This window comes from Ostrea edulis, chromosome 4, assembly GCF_947568905.1.
Source record: "Ostrea edulis chromosome 4, xbOstEdul1.1, whole genome shotgun sequence".
Taxonomy (NCBI): Eukaryota; Metazoa; Mollusca; class Bivalvia; order Ostreida; family Ostreidae; genus Ostrea; species Ostrea edulis.
In genome coordinates, this window is record NC_079167.1 from 12691806 (window position 1) to 12713264 (window position 21459).

The 21459-nt window shown below is 36.3% G+C and overlaps 2 protein-coding genes across 2 annotated transcripts; both read right to left on the reverse strand.

Moving 5' to 3' along the window:
- Positions 1 to 419: 419 nt before the first annotated feature.
- Positions 420 to 7167, reverse strand: LOC125670369 (alpha-(1,3)-fucosyltransferase 10-like). The gene is made up of 6 exons (XM_048905483.2): positions 6790 to 7167; positions 6643 to 6685; positions 6167 to 6465; positions 4240 to 4649; positions 3715 to 3889; positions 420 to 1545 (listed from the first exon to the last, which is right to left on the reverse strand). The coding sequence occupies exons 1-6, from the start codon at positions 6880 to 6882 to the stop codon at positions 1012 to 1014; spliced, it is 1554 nt and encodes a 517-aa protein (XP_048761440.2). The 5' UTR covers positions 6883 to 7167; the 3' UTR covers positions 420 to 1011.
- Positions 7168 to 12776: 5609 nt separating this feature from the next.
- LOC125670804 (alpha-(1,3)-fucosyltransferase 10-like) lies at positions 12777 to 18759 on the reverse strand. The gene is made up of 6 exons (XM_048906192.2): positions 18556 to 18759; positions 18268 to 18310; positions 17999 to 18174; positions 16900 to 17309; positions 16464 to 16638; positions 12777 to 16095 (listed from the first exon to the last, which is right to left on the reverse strand). The coding sequence occupies exons 1-6, from the start codon at positions 18661 to 18663 to the stop codon at positions 15577 to 15579; spliced, it is 1431 nt and encodes a 476-aa protein (XP_048762149.2). The 5' UTR covers positions 18664 to 18759; the 3' UTR covers positions 12777 to 15576.
- Positions 18760 to 21459: the final 2700 nt, after the last annotated feature.

Here is a 21459-nt window from a genome sequence, read left to right on the forward strand (position 1 = left end):
TCTGAACAAAAGAATGATTGAGATTGAAAAATTGTCATTAATTTTATTACAATACCAAATGACGAAAGAAATCTTCAACATAAGATTTTGGGGGAAATCAGATAATACATTCTACATCAAAGTACCTGCAAAGCTAAATTACTCAAAGTCTGATTTCCCTCAAAGAAGACAAAATAACTTAAATAATGCTACGCTATAAGATGACAAATAAAAATTCATCAAAACAAACCCAGAGCAAAAAGACGGCGAACAAATAAGGCCAAACCAAATGACGAAAAGGCCTATATAAAAAGTTGCATAGCACCGGAGTAAACTTCCACATTGAGGACAGAAAGTTGGGGTGGTGGAGGGTTGAACAAAAATGAAAAAACTTTGATCCGCTTTACAATTTGTATTCACTGAATCCCATAAATATGGAAAGGCTAACGTGTGCAAAACACAAGCTATCGTGTGCCTATCCAAGCCAGTGATTGGCTACCAAACTTGAGGCCCCCAACGGGGTAAAGTTCTGCGAGGTCCCCAATAGGGTAAATAACATATATACGCTTTAAACATAAATGTTATAATAATTACGTTCCATAATAATGATTTGATGCATACATACTTAGGTAATGCATTGTGTGTGACCACAGCTAGCGATTATACGAAGAATTGCACACCATATATGCTATATGCATATAATATTCTCAGAGTAAACAGATGACAGTCAAAATATTGTATCAAGAAGTAAACTCACAAGAATGTTCAAAATGTTCGAATCTGTCAGATTTTACTCAACTAAATTAAAATTGTTTTGAGATAGTCATTAGTTCTGTACATGCATGTATGGAAAGCTAGGAATCTGGTAAGCGTCACATTATAGAAATATATGTTATAAAGTCTATAGAAAAGCAAAATGTTTGAGACTTCCGCAACATGAACTTTAATTACACAATGAAATATACACAAATAAACAATTTAAATCACAATAACAGTTTGTCACGAGTACTTTTTGAGATACTTGAAGCGTGATCACCTTACATCAGCTTTGCTGTCGACGTGTCTAATTTGCTCCACTGCTCTGAGAATACTGTGACGATCGACTGTTAAGTTTAGATCTATATGATGTCTTAGGACTTTCGCTATATACTTGTTCATAGTATAGCTCTCGGTCAATGTGTCACTTTGCAACGTTCTACGGCCGTTATCGTCCACCATAACTGGCGCAGGACATCCATAATGTTCTACATTCGCTTGAAATTTTAATTTTGCCTTTCCTTCTGTCTCCCTCCTTATATTTTCGTGGATTCGTCTGCAGACAAAACGTTCAAAACCCTCGTAAAAATTTATAGCCTCGGGATCACTCGAGTAAAAATAATCAGAAACCCACTCCCGTTCTTTTAGCAGCTTCAATAAATACTGGTTACTTATTCCTGTTTCCTTCCATTCGAAATATTTTTCATATTCTTCGTCATTTTGGTCAAGGTGTTTTAGATACTGAGCAAGGTCTTTCACGCGATCGTAATCATCCACAATAATGGCCGATTTATTGGATGGGATTAATTCCTGTGACAAAGAGAACTGTTATGTAACAAGGATTCAACTGTGAAAAATCAATATATGCACCCAGGGGTGCATGAGCCGAATTGCATGGGATACATTGTAAAGTCAGGAATGATGTGGCATATTTATAATTGTGAAAAACTAATTTCAGTTTTAAACTTTTCGAACTACTGTCCAGAAACCATATTTGTCTGAAGTTTTCAATCTATTTTCGGTCACTGTGACCTTGACCTTTGAGCCTTTTCTCCAAAATCAATAGGGGCCTTGCTTTGCTGGTATCCAACAATATATCCAAGTTTCATTTGATTCAAACAAGAGGTATTGTGAGCAATGCTCACTAAGAATACCCCCCGCTTACCCCATTCTCCCAAAGGGTGTTGTTAATATGTATAAATGACCTCTTTCCTGAGTGTAAAAATATGGTATGTCTTTGTAGAAAAAAATGGAAGATATAGTCCGAACACAAATCCATGGTATAAACTCATAATTTTGACCTTGAGATCAAATGTCAAGCTCATAAAGAGGTCATGAATGTACATGACACATAGTCTCATTGTGATACGCCCATGTCTTATGGTATGACTATGTCAAAACCCTATAACCAATTTTGACCTTGAGGTCAAAGTTCAAGGTCATATAGAGGTCATGAAGGTACCCGACACATCGTCTTATGGTGATATACTCATGTGTCAAATATGGTATGCCTACATATATGTATGTCAAAGAACAAAGAAGTCATGGCCCTGACACAAATCCATTGTAAAAACCTTTAATTTTGACCTTAAGTCAAGGTGATATGAAGGTCATGAAGTACCCGACACATTGTCTCATGGTGATACACTCATGTGTCAAATATGGTATGCCTATGTCAAAGAACAAAGAAGTTATGGCCCAGACACGAATCTGCACAGACAGACTGACGGACAGACAGACAGACAGAGTGATTCCTATATACCCCCCTGAACTTCGTTCGCGGGGGTATAATTAAGAATTTGCGACTTATCCTCCTGAAACCAATTTTTTTGTTGGAATTTTAAATCTATTTTCGGTCACTGTGACCTTGACCTTTGACCTATTTTCTCCAAAATCAATAGGGGTCTTCCTTACCTAGTACATAACAATATCTTTAAGTATCATTTAATTCGGATTTAAACTTTCTGAGTTATCATCTGGAAACCAAAATTTTCTGAAATTTTCATTGTATTTTCGGTCACTGTGACCTTGACCTTTGACCATTTTCCTCTAAAATTAATAGGGGGTCTTCCTTACCTGGTACCCAACAATATCGCGAAGTTTCATTTGATAAGATTGTAAACCTTTTGAGTTATCATCCGGAAAGCAATTATTGACGCCCGCCCGCCCGCATCACCAAACCAATAGCCGAGTTCAACTTCGTTGCAACTCGGCTAAAAATGCGTGTTAATGCAAACTAAGAGACGATCTACATATGTTGATACAGTTAACTGTTTTCTGATCTAGTAAGAATACAAATAAGACATTCCTTGAGCTCTCTATTTCCATTAAATTCCAAACAGTGCATATCCCAACCGAAGTAAACAGACTTTATGATTGATTTCTGCTTGACAAACGTCCCATGTACGATTATGAACTCCCTAGTACACCTACCTGACATACATATATCTACCCCTCCCACTAATCATAACACCATACGGAAAGAAACGGTGCTACTGGTATTATGAAATAGCCAGAACATGAATGGGTACTTATTGGATAAACAAATGTATCTGGAATGACTGAAATCTGTGTCCTTTAGTTCAATGAAAAACCAAGTTATTATATTTCTTTCTAGTGAGAGAGATGTAGTATATACGGTACATCTACAGATTACCTCGGGTCAGTCATTTCAGTCAGTTTTTTGGCACTCTGTTTTTCCCTAAAATAGCTCTTAAAAGTTTATTGTTATTTCGGATTTCAAACATTTCGGTTGAGCATCACTGAAGAGACATTATTTGTCGAAATGCGCATCTGGTGCATCAATTGGTATCGTATAAGCTTTACATAGAAGAAATATCGTCCTTAGACAGAGCAAAAGAATTTAAAAGGCATGGAACAATTTTAAAATGTTAATTTTCTCACTTGTGCTTTTTGTAAAAGTAAATAGAACTTTTAAAAGATCTTTGCTACAGTAAGGGCCGTTTTAGAATAGCATACTTTGATTTTTGGTGACCCCATTACGATAGGTATCGTTCCGACATGAAGTGGTCTCCAGAATTTTTCCGTCACATAGTCCACACAAATGCCGTTCTCGAAAGCGATTGCAAACTTATACTTTGCAATAAGTTCGTAAAACTCCTTGTGAAACATCCCACCTAATGGATCCCGTAAGCTGTAAAATACTAATGATATAATTTTTGATATACAAACCACAGAATGAAATGTTTATGAAAGCCGAGTGGAATGTTCTACGACCGGTTGCGGTAGCTAAACGGTTAGAGTGTTCGCTTAGTGCCTGTTAGGTCTTGACTTCGAGCTTCGCTTCGTACAATGGCCGCATCAAAACTAATATAAGTATTGACTGTTCCTTCGCCACATGATCGACAGTTAGAAATGTCGCGGGTCTTTCAGATATGACTTTGAAAACGGATATTCCGTTTCACCTTATTTACCCTACAATATCAAGTGTTTTGAATAACTAGTGTGGGTATTTGGATAACTCCATATCATAACCCTACTCACTGTTCTGGTAAATCTCTGTTATGTAGACATAATCCATAGGAGTCGACTTGAATGTGTTTCATCAGTTTTGTTATGTACCCATCTCTGTCCGAGGCTGTCGTACAGTCACTGTTCGTAAAAATCACAGGGGCTAAGTTCAGCCTTTGAGCATGCTGTCTTTTCTCTTTCACGGACAGTAGGTGTTTTGTACTGGAGAGCCATTCGCTGCTCTCTAACAACTGCATGACGAGCGGGTAGTCGGATTCTCGTCGAAACGTGCTGGTATGATTGAACAAAGTCATCACTTCCTCAAACGAAAAGAGAAAGTTGTTCTTTGGAGATTCGTCATGTATCAATGCCCACTCATGATGCGGTTTTCTGGGCAATGGTAAGTCATGATATTCGAAAGTTGTCCCATAAAACATGAAGACCTAATGTTAGAAATTACAAAACAGTTTTGATACAGTTCAAGTTTATAATCATAATCTTATTACAATATTGCGTCCAAGTCCACGAAATTGTTTTAACAGATGTATATAAATTTGAACCACGTACAGATTAGACATTTAGAATTGACTTATGGCATAATTCGTTATACAACATTGAAAGATGTTTAAGCATGAAAGAAACCAAAGTTCTAATCCACAGGCATAACTACACGAATAACCATGTTCCAAGTGCTAACCCCAAGGTATACCTACATGAATAATCATGTACTTAACCCTAGATTTAGTACTTTATACAATAACCCAATGTCCAACCCTAAACCTAACTTTATCAACAATGATTGATGTCTGAAGAACCGAGAACCTCCCGGTTGCAAAACGAACGCCATAATCACTGGCTAGTCTAAAGTCTGTACCATACCCCAATCACTGGCTAGTCTACAACACGCCCCAATCACTAACTAGTCTACACCACGCCCCAATCACTAACTAGTCTACACCACGTGACAATCACTAACTAGTCTACACCACGCCCCAATCACTAGCTATTCTACAGTCAGTACCACACCCCAATCACTAACTAGTCTACACCACACCCCAATCACTAACTAGTCTACACCACGCCCCAATCACTAACTAATCTACACCACGCCCCAATCACTAACTAGTCTACACCACGCGACAATTTCTAGCTATTCTGCAGTTTGTACCACGCCCCAATAACTGGCTAGTCTACAGTCTGTACCACGCCCCAATCATTAGCTAGTCTACACCACGCCCCAATCACTAACTAGTATACACCACGCCCCAATCTCTAGGTAGTCTACAGTCTGCACCACGCCCCAATCACTAGCTAGTTTACACCACGCCCCAATCACTGGTTAGTCTATATCACGCCCCAATCACTAAGTAGTCTACACTACGCCCCAATCACTGACTAGTCTACACCACGTCCCAATCACTAGCTAGTCTACACCACACCCCAATCACTAACTAGTCTACAACACGCCCCAATCACTAGCTAGTCTACACCACACCCCAATCACTAACTAGTCTACACCACGCCCCAATCACTAGCTAGTCTACAACACGCCCTAATCACTAACTAGTCTACACCACGCCCCAATCACTAGCTAGTCTACAACACGCCCCAATCACTAACTAGTCTACAACACGCCCCAATCTCTAACTAGTCTACAACACTCCCCAGTCACTAGCTAGTCAACGGTCTGTACCACAACCTCCAGTGACATACATATACAAAAATTCACCGCTAATTGGGTCTTAATCTGATTTCCCGAACCTAATTCTAAAATCTTACAGTACATACAAGATATGTTAAATCATACGCAAGAACAATTCATTTTGCCACCTTAAAAAGTCGAGAGGACAAAAAAGTGTGAGAGACATACAAGCAGATGTACGGACCAGCAGGGTAACAACACTATACATGTACTTGAACTTTCTTTAGGAATATTCTAGATTGTTCTTATTTTGCAAACCTTGGTGAGCGGATTACTAGTGTGATTTCTGTTTCCGGTGATAAGGCATCTATCACCTCCCCATTCCCTGTAAACATCTGGCTGATCGTTGCCGTCCGTCCACCACAGTATGATGGGGTCTGTGATTTCCGGTTTGATGTCGTCTGTCGTGTCTGACATCTTATTGTCTGTGATATCTGGTTCTCTGGTTCCTGTCTTTTCTGGTTCTCTGTGTTTTGTTGTGACTTCTGATTTTATCGTGTCTGTTATTTCTTTCTTTCTATTCGAGTTCCCATTTGTTTCCAAATCTCTTTCTGGTTCTAAACAATTACACGTTTGCATTTAAGAAATACTCCTACCGTATACTACCAGATATATATCGGATAGCAAAAGATGGAAAATGATATACAGAATGCATCATAGACATTGAGTTAATACCAGAATTTTCATTTTGATCGGTCTGCCAGTGTATGTGTTTTCCCGTTATCATTTCTAACCTTTAAAGGGTTGATAATGTTTCACGACAAGACTTTGCTGCTCCTAAATACAATAATAAATCAAATCATTCCTCATCCAATGTTAATCAAGGTGCAGTCAAACTGGATTCTTAATCATACAGCGATCACCACATTGAAAGCACTTACGTCATATCCTAATACCAACACCAGAATGAGCAGAGCAGTAAACATGGCGAAGAAATACAGCAAAAAACATCTAAATACGTTGTTAATTCGCATCTCAAAAGCTTTTAAAAGAGATCACATTATATGATAAGAAGTTTCAACCCTTTCTAGATTAGTTAGATTAGGTTAAGGGCACGGAAATATCTTATCATTCTAGGTCTGTGAATGATAAGGTCTTATATCTATGTCAGCATTGCAGTCAGATTTAAGTTTGAAATGTTGTCTGTGAGGCAATATGTGTATTGTGGACTAATCGTGACTTTTAACTCTTACATGTTGTCTGTAAATGTAATACATTCATTGTGGAGTTATAACTTCTAACTTTTACAAGTTTTTAGTAAGGCGATATGTGTACTGTGGACTGATACCGGTAGATATTCTACTATAATCTTAGCAAATAGATGCACGTTTTGTGTGAATAATGTTGAAGATGAACACCATTTTATTTTAGTTTGCCCTGTTTATACAGAATTACGGGAAAATAACGCAGTCATGGACATAGTTTATATAAAAGACCAAGTATAAATGATGTTAAAAAGCCACAGTTAGCCTATACTTGGATTTTTCAACACCTGAATATATAGACTGAACTCTATGATTATGGATGTTGCCAATCACAAGTTCTTTAAACCACCGCGGGTCATGGGTGATATTCCTTCCAAATCGTGCAGCCAGTTCCTTAAGCTCAAATCTACAAACAAAGGAACAGATCCCGTCAACATAAGCAATATTCTTCGTAATAAAAAAAGTTCAGTCGTGTATTCCAACGTATTTCAAGTTCGGGTCTGCACCCAGTATTTCCAACAAATATACTTCTACTATTGCATCCAAACTTTTCAATTATAAACAAACTTGCAGTGCCTAGACATAGAGCAGCTTATACTTAATCCACCTACGTGTTCTTCATCTTTTCTCAACCAAATTAAGTTCAGCTGGGCATGTCATTACTGGTGATGTTGATATAGTTGAAAATGAGGACCTCAAATCACTTATTCTAAAATGTCCTAATTACAGAAAGCTTCGTTCTTTCAATTGACGACAGAACTTCATTTCTATTATGAATTATGTCGAGGATTATGCCAGACGATGGGCTAAATATGAAAAAGAAGAACTTGATACAATGTCAGAATGAAATAAAGTATAAGAGGATTATCAAAATCCCGCATTAGACATATTACAACAAAAGTACGTACCATCTATCCTTCTGTGTTGAGTAAACCCGAAGTGATAGATGAATTAGATAGGTTACAGGAATATGTTTTGGTTCCAGCTGACAAAGCTTGTAACAACATTGTCTTCGTTTGTAAGGCTCATTATTACAACTGTATTTTAAACGAACTTGGCATTACTTCCACTTTTGGTAATCGTACCTACACTCCAACTGCCCTTTCAAAAGACGAAATTCTTCAAAACCATGCTTCAGTTTTAGACACATTAAATATCCCAGTCAATGGGTCGGATGAATGAGTTACCGTACCTATACTGGATTCCTAAAGTTAAAAAAAAAACTTACAAAGATGCATTGCTGGACCAAGTAAATGTTCTACCAAGCCCTATCATTGCTCCTCACGAAAATATTAACAGCTGTGAAGAAGAAACTTCAAACGTATTGTGCGAGTACATATGCCAGAAATGGTGTAAATCAAATGTGGATTCTAAAAAAATCTAAAGAACTTTTGATAAACTGAAACTCATAAAACTTTTCTCAAACCAACAGCATTAAAACATATGACTTCTCAACCACATCCACGACCATTCCTCACGACAAATTAAAGACTAAACTTTTTGACATCATAGACAGTTGCTTCTTCAGCAACAATGGAAAACGCAAATATTCCTATCTATTGATCAGTCATCCTAAAAATCACTTTGTTAAACGCCACTCTGATTCCACGCACAAATACCCTTAAGTTGAAATAAAAAAATTGCTGGAGTTCCTCATCGATAATATCTTCGTGGTATTTGGTGATCAGGTCTTCCAACAGTCTGTTGGAATTCCCATGGGCAGGAATTGTGCTCCTTTGATTATAAGCTGACCTGTTTTTATATTCCTATGAAGCAGAATTTATTCAGGGACTTCTGCGTGAGAAGAAAAAATCTCTTGCTGTGGCCTTCATTTCGACATTTAGATATATCGATGATGTATTGTCTATTAACAATAATAATTTTCATTCATGTGTCGGTTCGGTGTGTCCCAGTGGGCTCTGGGTGCCCGCAGAGTCGTCCGCTTCTGCTTCGTGCTTGGATGTTTTGTTGAGGGTGGATGTTGGTGGCAAGCTGGCAACTCGGCTTTGTAGCAGGCGGGGTGATTTCAGCTTCTTCGTCGTCAACTTCCCATATTTATGTAGCAATATTCCATTGTCACCTGCGTAAGGTGTTTGCATCTCTCAGCTGATTCGATGCGCAAGAGCTTGTTCTGCATATGGTCAGTTTTTGAGTCGAGGCAGGCTGTTGGCAGACAGGTTGGTGGTGCAGAGGTTCAGGCGGTCTCGTTTGGCAACAGCATTTAGCGGGTTCTGTGGTCGTTATAGCGATTCAGTTTGCCAATGCAACCTATCATTGGGTCGGGTGCTGTCTCGCGTGTTTCGTGTCGGTTGTTGCACAGGGGCTAAGCCCGTTTTGGACCCGAACTCTGTGATACCATAAATATAGAAAGGGGTCTAACTCTGACACAGATAAAAAACTAACCACTCGCTTCAAATGCCTAAAAAATCTTAAACTAGGCAAGCTATGCGTGATTTGTTGTTTTCCTTGCATAGGTTAATGTTTTAACTACTTGCATGCCAGATTTCAACAGTTGATGATGCTGAGGAAAAATAAGTCGTGTAACGTCTACACGAAGAACATTATTAAAGTATGAGGAAGTAAGTAGCGTATAATTGATGTGAAATTTTAATTGACAGGTCCGAAATCTTCCATGCTAGTCTGAATTTCGCTGCTGTCATAGGCGAGAAACGACTCCGTGACCTGGACCGGTAAATGTCCTAGTAAAAATAAACAAGTGAAATCGAGAAAACGATGACGTATATCTTTGTTATTTCAAGAACCAGTGACTTGAAATTTGGCATGCAAGTAGTTAAAACATTAATCTATGCAAGGAAAACAACAAATCACGTATAGCTTGCCTAGTTTAAGATTTTTTAGGCATATGAAGCGAGTGGTTAGTTTTTTATCTGTGTCAGAGTTAGACCCCTTTCTATATTTATGGTATCACAGAGTTCGGGCCCAAAACGAGCTTAGCCCCTGTGGGTTGTTGGGCCGTTCTTGGCGCACTGGTTTTTACTGCGGGTGGTTCCGTTTGCCTGATCGGGATGTGGGGCTCGCGGCGGGTGTGGCCGGTCGGCGGGGGATGCTTGTTCCACCTGATCCCACCTCTGGTATATCAAGGGGTCCGTGAGAACGAGTGAGTAGGAATGAATGGACCCACGGATGATGGAGAGAGGAACGAAGCGTAATCAACCGTGGGTTTCCGACGATGGCAATATTTCTGAATTTTGGCCATTTCGATTTCTTTTTAAACTATATTTGTCCAATATATCGTTTTTCAATTTGATATTGTTTAGAATATTTTAGCCGTAGATTTAAAATTACTCATAAAGTTTCTAATTTTCAAAAATATTTTTTCATTTAAAAATTAGAACGTCTTTCCGAGTCTTTTAGACATGTTTCATAAGGTATTCATATACTGCATCAAAGCACAGCGAAAACTGGACTCTAAAATCTTTAAGAACTTTTTGATCATTTCGGAGGAAAAACACCAAAAATTCATATACAATAATACAGAGCTTTTATAACACTTCCGATGGTGAAATCATACTTCATAAGATTTAAAAGTTGGAGTAATGAGCCACCTTTATTGCATTCTTTAGGCAAATATTGAAAACCGTGATTATAGTTTGCTGCAATTTTCATCTGTACAAAAAATTGCAGCGTCTCATTCCTCCTAAGATGCCCTACTTTATCTTGAAGTTCTTGTTGAAAAACCTTTTTGTCGAGCTTTTCATATACCGTGGGGATCCGGGCTACAATAGGTCCTCAGTAGCTCTTGCTTGTAGTAAGAGGCGACTAAATGAGGCGCGGTCCTTCGTATAAGATTGCAAAAACAGATCACGTGTCACAGCAGGTGTGGCACGATATAGATCCCTCCCTGCTCAAAGACCGTAAGTGCCGAGGACAGACCTCAGTTTTGCACCGGTAATTAATTGTGACGTGTCCATATGAGTGAAAAATTCTCCAGAGGGACGTTAAACAATATAGCCTACAATCAATCAATCGCGCTTTTAATTGACTTACTGAATTGAAGGGTAAAATCAATTGGAATTCATTTGGCAAAATAAAATTATGATCTACGATGTCAATGACGTAAAGAAAAAGACGGGGTTTTTTTTTGGGGGGGGGGGGGGTGTTGTTGTTGGTTGTTTTTTTTTTTTTTTTATATCTGTAATACTATATTTCTTATGGTACATGTAACTGTAAAGTGGATTAAACTTCACTTTTAACATCTAATGTTATTACATCCTAATGTGCATATATTTTTTTAAAAGTCACCATCATTGGAAGCATGGACGAATAGACATACCCCATATAACAGTATAAAATCGTACAACCTTGATATAATGACAACACAGTGCATATTATATAAGGAAATTGTATTGCTCATTAAAGGATATTGCATTGCTCATTATAATATGTATAATAAGATTTAAAATATAAATACCAGCCCCAGTGTTATATGTTATATGTATATGATACACATGTAAATAATAATAATTTTATATATATATACATCTATATATGAATAAAAAATAACCATATCATTTTTTAAAAAATGGAGCGGTGCGATACATTTTCAAATCTACTCAAAAGCATATTTTACAAGATTTAATCACATGACCACCCACCTCATATCCCAGTGAAGTTTGTATGATACACATGTAAATTATAACCAATTACGATGTCAATATAGAACAATTTGAATAAGAAAGTGAAGAAGAAATATTACATACAAGCATGCATATAAATTAATTTTCACAAATTTATACAGTCATTGATACATACATGTACACACATCTCGTGCATTTTCACAATCATTTTAAAAATGCAAACCACAGCAATACAATCTGTGGCTGACGGTATATTTTTCAACAACCCAAGTATGCACCAATTAACACCTATCGGTATAACTAAATATACAATCCCCAAGATCGGATGAAAATTCAGCAAAATATTGCTTGAGAGTATACCTATTACGAGTGTTACTAATCAACTGTCAGAATCTCGGATGCAATCGTAGTTTACTTGGACAAGGGAACAATGATTGCCGAACATAATCGGGTGGAAACTGACGTGAGTAGGCCTAACTATACATTTCCTTTGCATTGTGTCATGAATGACTGTAACGTATCATAAGTGTAAGGAAGTAATAATTACGCAAATGTGCCACTAAAATTAAATTTTGATAACTGGTTGGTTTTTTATTAAATTGGCATATTGGATACATTGTTTACAAATCGGTGTCTCTCTTCCGTATTTCCCCAACTAGTGACCTCTGAAGTTCATGCACATCGGAGATTACGAACAGAATTAATGTCAGGAAGAAAATAATTCATTAATGGACATTTTTCTGCAGATTTGACGGGTTTATTACTTCAGATCTACTCTGATTATATACAGTCAATCCCAAATATGTTCTTCTATTTGTTCTTTTTTAAATTTATTCGCCGTCAGTTACATGGGATCCAGGTCTCGGTACCCCTTGCTTATCGTAAGAGGCGACTAAAAGGGGGCGGTCCTTCGGATGAGACCGCAAAAAACCGAGGTCCTGTGTCATAACAGGTGTGGCACGATAAAGATCCCTTCCTGCTCAGAAACCATGAACGCTGAGCATAGGCCTTCACCGGCAATGGTGACGTCTCCATATGAGTAAAAAATTGACGTTAAACAGTATACAACCAACCGTCAGTTACAGTTTATTGCTTTCAGGTATACGTGCAAATTTAAGGTTATTACATATTACACTGAAACACATTTAACTTGACGTACACACTCTGACTAGATATATGCACGTAATGCATTTCAATTTATGAAATACTCCAAAATATAAAAACAATAATAAATAAATATATTAAGCATATAAAAAAAGGATTGCGGATTTAAACATTGGATCTGTGAAATTCTACTACAATTTTACAATGCGAAGCAATTCTACTGGATTTAGAAAGACTTACAAGACATGTAGGTTACTTTATACAGAAAATGGCCTGGTAGAGACGCTATTATAAAGCATTTCTTCATCACGTGTCATTTAGAATGAAAACTTGTAACCAGCAAGTATATATATATATATAACACAAAGGATGTAAATTTGTGACACACAAACACGCCTAATATAAAATAAAACAATTTCACGATTAATAAACATCCATAGCGGTCAATGTACGTCTTAACAAGAGGCCCATGGACCACATCGCTCACCTGAGTCACCACTCACCATGGTTCTGCTGTTGTTCCGCTGTTAATCTTAAAAGATTTTTTTATATCTTTAATACTATGACAATTTTGTCCCCATATTGTGGCCCAAAACCTAGCCCCAAATGGTCACGAATTCCCACAACATGGGGATGTCTCAATACCAATATGACCTTGCTGTTCTGGAAAAGGTCAAGGTCACATTAAGATCATAACATTAGTGATATATAAGGTCTAGCCATATGATATTCATATACAAAATATGAAAGCTCAACCTTAAAAATATTGAATAGGTTATTGATTAGGTTTTTTTCAAAAGTAGGTCAAACTCCAATGTCAATAACTTTGGTATCCCAAAAAATGGTCTTGTCGCAAGTAATGAACATACAAAATACGAGTTTCATATCATTCACCAATCAAAAGTTATGAGTGAGCTTAAAGTTTTGGACAGACAGGGCAAAAACAATACCCCCCCCCCCTACACTCTTGGAGGCATTTGCATTTCAATATGATTTACTGCGACCTTACTACTCTTGAAAAGAATTATTTTTTTTTTATTAATTTCATGTATATTCCCATATAAAACTTTGACCTCCTATTGTGGCCCCACCCTAACCTCACGGTTCCTGATGTGAACAAACATGAATTTAGACTACCTGTAGATGCTTGCATATCGATATCACTAACCATGGCCCTGTTGTTGTTGAGCTGAAGAATTTTAAAGATGTTTTCCTATAAATTCTTATGTAAAACTCTGCTCCGCTATCGTGGCACAACCATACCCCTGGGGGTTATGATTTGAATAAAACTGAACCTGCACTACATATATGTAGGGATGCTTGTATATCAATTAATGAGATGAAGATTTTTAAAGATTCCCATGTGTAAAACTTTGATCCCCTATTGTGGCCCTACCATACTTCCGGGGGCCACAATTTGAGCAAACTTAAATATGCACTACCTAAGGATGCTTAAATACTAGTATGACTAACCATAGCCCTGCTGTCCTTAAGATTTTTTGCTAGATTCCCATGTAAAAGTTTGATCCTCTATTGTGGCCCCATTCTACTCCCAGGGACCACAATTTGGACAAACTTGAATCTGCACTACCTGGGGATTTTTGCATATTAATATGACTAACCATGGCCCTATTATTCATGAGAAGACATCCCCTATATATCCACATGTACAAAAAATTTGATACCCTATTGTGGCCCCATTCTAACCCTTGGGGGCCATGACTTGAAATTTTTTTAATATATCTTATGTCAGGAGGCTTTCATGTAAATTTTAACTTTTTGGCCCTGTGGTTCTTAAAAAGCAGAATTCTAAATGATCCCACCCTATTTTTGCATTTTTAAAAATTATCTCCCTTTTGGAGGAAACATGGCCCTTCACTTGAACAAACTTGAATCCCCATTAACAAAGGATGGTTTGTGTCAAGTTTGATTGAATTTGGCCCTATGGTTCTTGAGGCAAACAATTTTAAAAGATGCCACAAAATTTTCACTAACTCTTACTAATCTCCACTTTAAAAAGGGTGTGGCACTTTATTTGAACAAACTTGAATCTTCTTTTATACCCAAGCATGCATTGAGGCAAATTTGATTTAAATTAACCTTTTGGTTCTGAAGAAGTAAACAATATTAAAAGTTAACAAACACCAGACAAAAGGTGATAAGAAAAGCTCACTAGAGGTGCACTAACAAGGATTGCAGGTTGTGACCTATTCAAAATATTGGTAAAGTATCTTACATTTTTTGTATTTTGAATGAAAATCTTGCATTCTGACTTTTAATTTTAACCACAGCGCAAATAATATAGCAGTCACGCCATCACATACACATGTATATATCTTGGTGTGAGTGATCAAGTGTTTCTAAAACTGAAAACCCAATATCAAATTTTTCTTTAAAAAGTTACATGGCCAAATATGACCCAAGTGAAATCAGTTCCATAACAATTAATGAATACTGAAAGAAGTATAAAAGTTTGTCTGACCTGCATATTACATGGAAATAACAAATAAGAAATAAATTCCTACACTATATGAGTCCAACAAAATTGTAAAAGTAAAATGTCCAGAGTTAAGAGGCCTCTTGTATAAATAAAAAGAAACTCTATTACATTGTAAACAGGACAGTGAACAAAACTCTTTAACATTCTTCTTTGATTTAACTTTTTGTTATAAAAAAAAAAATCAAGAAAATAGATAAAAGAGACTAGATCTAAATAATGATTTTTGAAACAAAAACAGAGAAAACTATTTAACATTCATTGTCACCTGAGATCCCCTGCTGCTCTGAACCGATTCGCAGTACTGGCTATGCTATTGCGATCAATATTTTTATTCATTTCTAGATGATACCTTAAAGCTTTAGCATAATATTTACTGTGAAGATATTCATAATCCCAGTCATCATTCTTTAAAGTCCTTTTTCCATTTTCATCAAATTTAGAAGGTGCTGGGCAACCATAATGATCAACAGTTGCCTGAAATTTTAACTTTTTTCCCCCTTTTTTCTCTCGTTGAATATTTTCATGAATTCGTTTACAAACAAAACATTCAAATCCATCGATAAAGTTAATTGCATTATTGCTGTTATAGTCATTAATTGACCATTCTCTTTCTTTCAGAATATTCAGTAAATGTTGATTTGTTATTCCTGTTTTCTTCCATTCAAAATATTTGTCATATTCCTCATCATTCTCATCCAAAAATTTGAGATATTTTGCCAGATCCTCCACAGAATCAAAGTCATCCACAATGATAGCAGATTTATTGGAAGGGAGTAAATCCTGTTGAATGTAAATTGATATCACTGTTATGATATATGATATAGATGTGAAATGAAAACTAACGTTATGCTTGCAGCTGTGCAAAATCTTCATATTGATTTTTTAATAAAACAAGCAAAACTGTTTATGGTCTCATTAATGCTGTTTACTAGTCCAATACACTCAAAACTACACAGGAAAACCTAATGTTAATAAGGGGAAAAAAAAGAGAAGAAAACTGCATTTCACATAATTGAATGCTTGTACTTATGTGGTTTATTAATGTTCAAAATATGATATTCTAATCGAACAGATTTACTGTTATGAATGGTGTTTAGTGAATCATATTGCCTTGATATCTGAGCAAGTATGTAAAGAAACACACTTACTTTGATTGTTGGAGAACCCATGACAATGGGAATTGTTCCTACAAACAGAGGTCGCCACAGTTTCTCTGTCACATAGTCATTACATATTCCATTTTCCATTGCAGCAGCAAACTTATATTTGGATATGAGTTTATAGAAATCATCATGAAACATGCCTTTCAATGGATCCCTGAGACTGTAGAAAGAAGATATAAAACTTCATCATATAAAACTATTCATTCAAAATCATTTATTACACAATTCAAACTACTACATGGGCATTAAATTATTAATAAATATGTACATGTAAACTAAGCTGACATGGCTGGCTGCATGACTTTAGCTAAAAACCAATGTTGCCATGATCAATAAGTGTATCAAGATATATAATGAGGCAATTTTGCTTCTTCTAAGTGCTTAGAAATCTGATTACACATGCAAAGTCAATCTCACTTACTGGTCTGGTAAATTTTTGTTGTGAAGGCATGAACCATATGAATCAATATTTATGTATTTCATCAATTTATGTATGTAGCCATCTCTGTCTGATGGGGTACCACAATCACTGTGTGCATAAATCATGGGGGATAAATTTAGGGATTTGGATTGCTCTGTCTTTTCTTTGGCTGACAGATGGAACATGGAGCTGAATAACCAGGCTGCACTGTCTATGTACTGTGTTGTAATGGGGTAATCAGATTCTCTCCTAAATGTGCTGGTGTGGTTGAATAATGTCACAACATCTTCAAAGGATAATATGAAATTGTTTTTTGGAGATTCCTCGTGAAGAAGGGCCCACTCATGATGTGGTTTTCTTGGAAGTGGTAAATCAAAATATTTAAAATCTGTTCCATAAAACATAAACACCTGCAATTTTGGGAGAAAAACAACTTTAAATAATGCATGAGAAAGAAATTTCGTATAATTTTTTTTTTATAGTTTCTAAAATATTGCATGCAAAGTAATTAGCATTAATATGAATTTGTTGCAAATGACATGTACTAACCATCATGCAATCAATTTATTGGTTAAAGCCAATCAACAACAGACCATACTGCAACTTGAATCTACACCCCCCCCTCCACCCCGAATAATTAATTAAGTGCTCTATCAACTGAACTATCTATTGCACCAGTATTTGACCGTCACATATTACCCTCCTGTCTTAATTCACATTCTGAAGTGAAGACAATATTAACCCAGAATATATATCCCCTGGCAAACAGTTCATATTCTAGAACACCAAATGTAACAGGAAGGGAGAACATGCAACAGATCAAGCCTAGATTCGAATCCAGGTCCCTGAATCTCTAGTCAAGTGTCTACCAACAGTGTAGACTTCCTCAAGTCTCTATGTTTAATAATCAGTGCTCTCTTTAACACTTTTAAATAATGCCAAACATAGTCACCAGTGTTTAGTTACATCTGTATGGTAGAGAGCAGACATTTGGACGAAATGATAAAGTAATAAAAACAGCACAGAGACTTGAGCAAGTCTACCTATAGTGATCAAACCCATCTTATCATCACAATATATATTTTAAAATGTAACATACCTTTGTCTGAGGGTTATTCCTGTAATGCCTATTGACTGTGAAAAAACACTTGACGTTTCCACACTTCTTGTATTTTCCAGGTTCACCAGTAAATGGAGTCCACCATAGTATTATAGGCTCGGTTATTCTTTCTTGCGATTTTCTTTTCTCCTCATCTGGATTTAATTCGGCTGGATCTGTTCATGTAATTACATTAATTACACATAGATACCTCCTCCAAAATACTAAGTAAATAAGAAAACCATTAGAGTGAATTTAGAAAAGTTTACCTTCATAAAATGATTGGAAAATACTGTTGCCACCATCAAAATCCTGAAATATATACAGTGGCACAGGGGAAGTAAATTATAAACATAACATAGATAGTTTTGATCTAGCCTATATAATTTACACAAACTGCTGACAGTAAAAACAAAAATCAAACACATCATTTAATGCAAACAAAGAATTCTATATACTCGCGATTATAAATCACTTGAGAATTCAAAGAGAAAATTCGAGCAATACACTGCTGCACAGGTCTAAGTGATAGTGAAAGTACACGTTTCTCTACCTACCTCACCACTAAATAATATCATCGAAATGAAAATAGCGATGAACACGAAAACAAAACATAACAAGAACAGTTTAAATGCAGTTTTGATTCGCATCCTATCAAAATTCATAAACACATAATATCTACATAAGAATACAAGAAGTATCGTCAGCCGGTGTTGCCTATTAAACTGGTCCTTTCCGACGAACCAGTAAAAAGATTTAATCAACTCGTACCTATCCTGATTCATTCCTATGTTCAGTTTGTACGACAGCGTATTCGTGCAATTTTAACCCAACAGAAATACACACACACACAGATATATATATATATATATATATATATATATATATATATATATATATATATATATATATATATATATATATAAATCGTTTGTACGATTTAATAAATGGTAAAAACGATATAAAAAGTCGTTTCTACAATTTTGTAAATCACAGAAACGATATAAAAAGTCGTCTGTACGATTTAGCATATCGTTTTTACGATTTTTTAAAAAGTCGTTTGTGCGATTTAGTCAATCGTTTCTACGATTAATCGAATTTCAAAAGTCGTTTCTACGATTTCAAAAGTCTATGATTATAACAAATTAAGAGACCCACATGCCTTATCGGGCATTTGAGTATTAATGAAAAGTACCATTAGTCTCAAAGGCTATGAAAAAGTGAAGATAACCAAAAGTGACCAATCTCATAACTCCTACCTTTTTAAGGAATACAAAATCAAGAGTTGGGCCAACACGGAACTTAGAACTAACAACCACCGATCAACTATCATATTTAAACCAAACGCATCACCAAGTCATAGGACAACACTTCAACAAAGAAGTTAACGTTTGGCAAGACATGCAAGAGGTTGTTATTGATCATAACCCAACATGGGCCGATGCAGAGAGAAAGAGTACAGGAAAATCCTGGATGCATCGTTTGAAATCATTCCGTTCAGGTGGAATGAACAATTTGAATGATTTCAAGCCCATGAATATAGGATAAATCCTTTGCTTAGTCAGTTTCCACAACCTAATCGTCAGTACTCACCTGATGAGATATTCTCTGTTGTATGATTGATCATGTAAATACACAGAATCCCCCTCGTTGCAAGTCTCTGACCTTGAATTCCTTATTTTAGCCATAATGAGTATTCCCAAAATTGCGACAATTGTTTGACCTTCAAAACTTCGAAATTATGTTAAAACATTACTCAGTATTAGAAATCATTACAAGTTCGGATTTATATAGCTCTCTCTCTTTTTCCTATTCTGGTCTCAAGATTGCGGCTTTTATTCATTTGACCTTTAAAAAGGGAAGGGGAAAAAAGAAAAGAAAAGAAAAACGTATTGACCTTGAAAACTAGTATATCATCTTTAGACTTTTAGACTATGATAAAACATTATTAGAAATATTTATAAGTACGGATTCATATAGCTTTCTATGTTCTGATAATAATTAGAGTTTCAACTGAGTGCGGCTTTAACGTGTTTGACCTTATAAAAAGTGTTTTTAAAAAAGGGGGAAAAACCATTGACCTTGAAAACTTCGTAGTACTGTTATCTTTTTCCTAGACTATTCTTCCACTCATCTTTAGGATTGATGATTTCAGTGCGAGATTCATTTGTTTATTAATTGGTTGCGTTGATTTTGTATTTTAATCGAGTTCTTGCAGTAATCATATTATTATTTTTCGTGTTGGAACTGTTTACGATATTTGAATCCATAATGGTACGAATTACCAATTTTTAAATTTTTTTTTTTAAACTTAATCACTCCAAATCACTATCTGTCATATTTGTGAAGGATTCTCACTCTTGTATCCATTCGGCAAACTTCGGCAGATCTCGGTACCTTACATCTAATCGGCCTCTAGTGTCTTGTATTGTGTAGGTTAACGTACATCAAACTTCCGCCAGAGGTCGTTTGCACACAAACGGAGACAAAGAGGACGGCATGGGTAGTATGAACGTACATCACAAAATTCTGTGACGTTGCATGTTTCGATTAACAAGTTTACATGCTTGGATTTTTGAACACGATTACCCTCCATACATAAACAGGCCCCAGGATCATGTAACAAACTCAGACTTAAGTCAAAATTTCAATCACATGTAAAACATTCATTACTTTTGAAATGAAACTCTTAATTTGCATACACCAGAAATTCAATGAAACAATATTGAATAGCAATTTTATTTTGGAATGATCGACTTCTCAATCATTTCATCACAATAATTCAGATTTTGACTTAAGCTTAAGATGTTTCATGATCCTGGGGCCAGGTGTCTTAGTTTTGGTTGAAAATGATGACAAATTCCATGCAATGCTGAATATAAAATATAAGTGCGACACACACTCAACGTGGCGCAGACTGCCTCTATAAAACTGACATTAAAGAAATTTTATATTGATTGTTGCGTAAGAGAGAAGGAGGCTGAAATTCAATGTAAATCGTGAGTACCTTTGCTTCATATATTTGCAGTAGCATCGGACATCTTAGCACTGTTTATTTTCCACGTGAAATACGAATAGGTATACTGTTCGGATTACACAGGATATAGGCCTACAAGTACTGATTACTCTCGTTGAAGAGGGATAGATAATTGCGTTTTAGCGAGAAGACACCCCCCCCCCCCCCTAAAGGGGAAGTGTCCCCAACCTGATAAAGGTCTACAATGTAAACAACAACCTCTGAGTTTTGCGAGCGAAGCGACAAGAATCCCAGCAGGCAAATGACGTCTTTAAGACGTTAGCTGAACGTTGGACCAATTTAAGACGTTGGCATGATGTTGTAAAGTAGATCCAATTGAAAATTGTTTGTACGGTTTTGGAGGGGGGGGTGTAGGTATTTTGGTGTGTGTGTTTTTTTTTTTATCTCTCGTCTAAAAATTAGCATCGTTTTTCTGGTATAACCT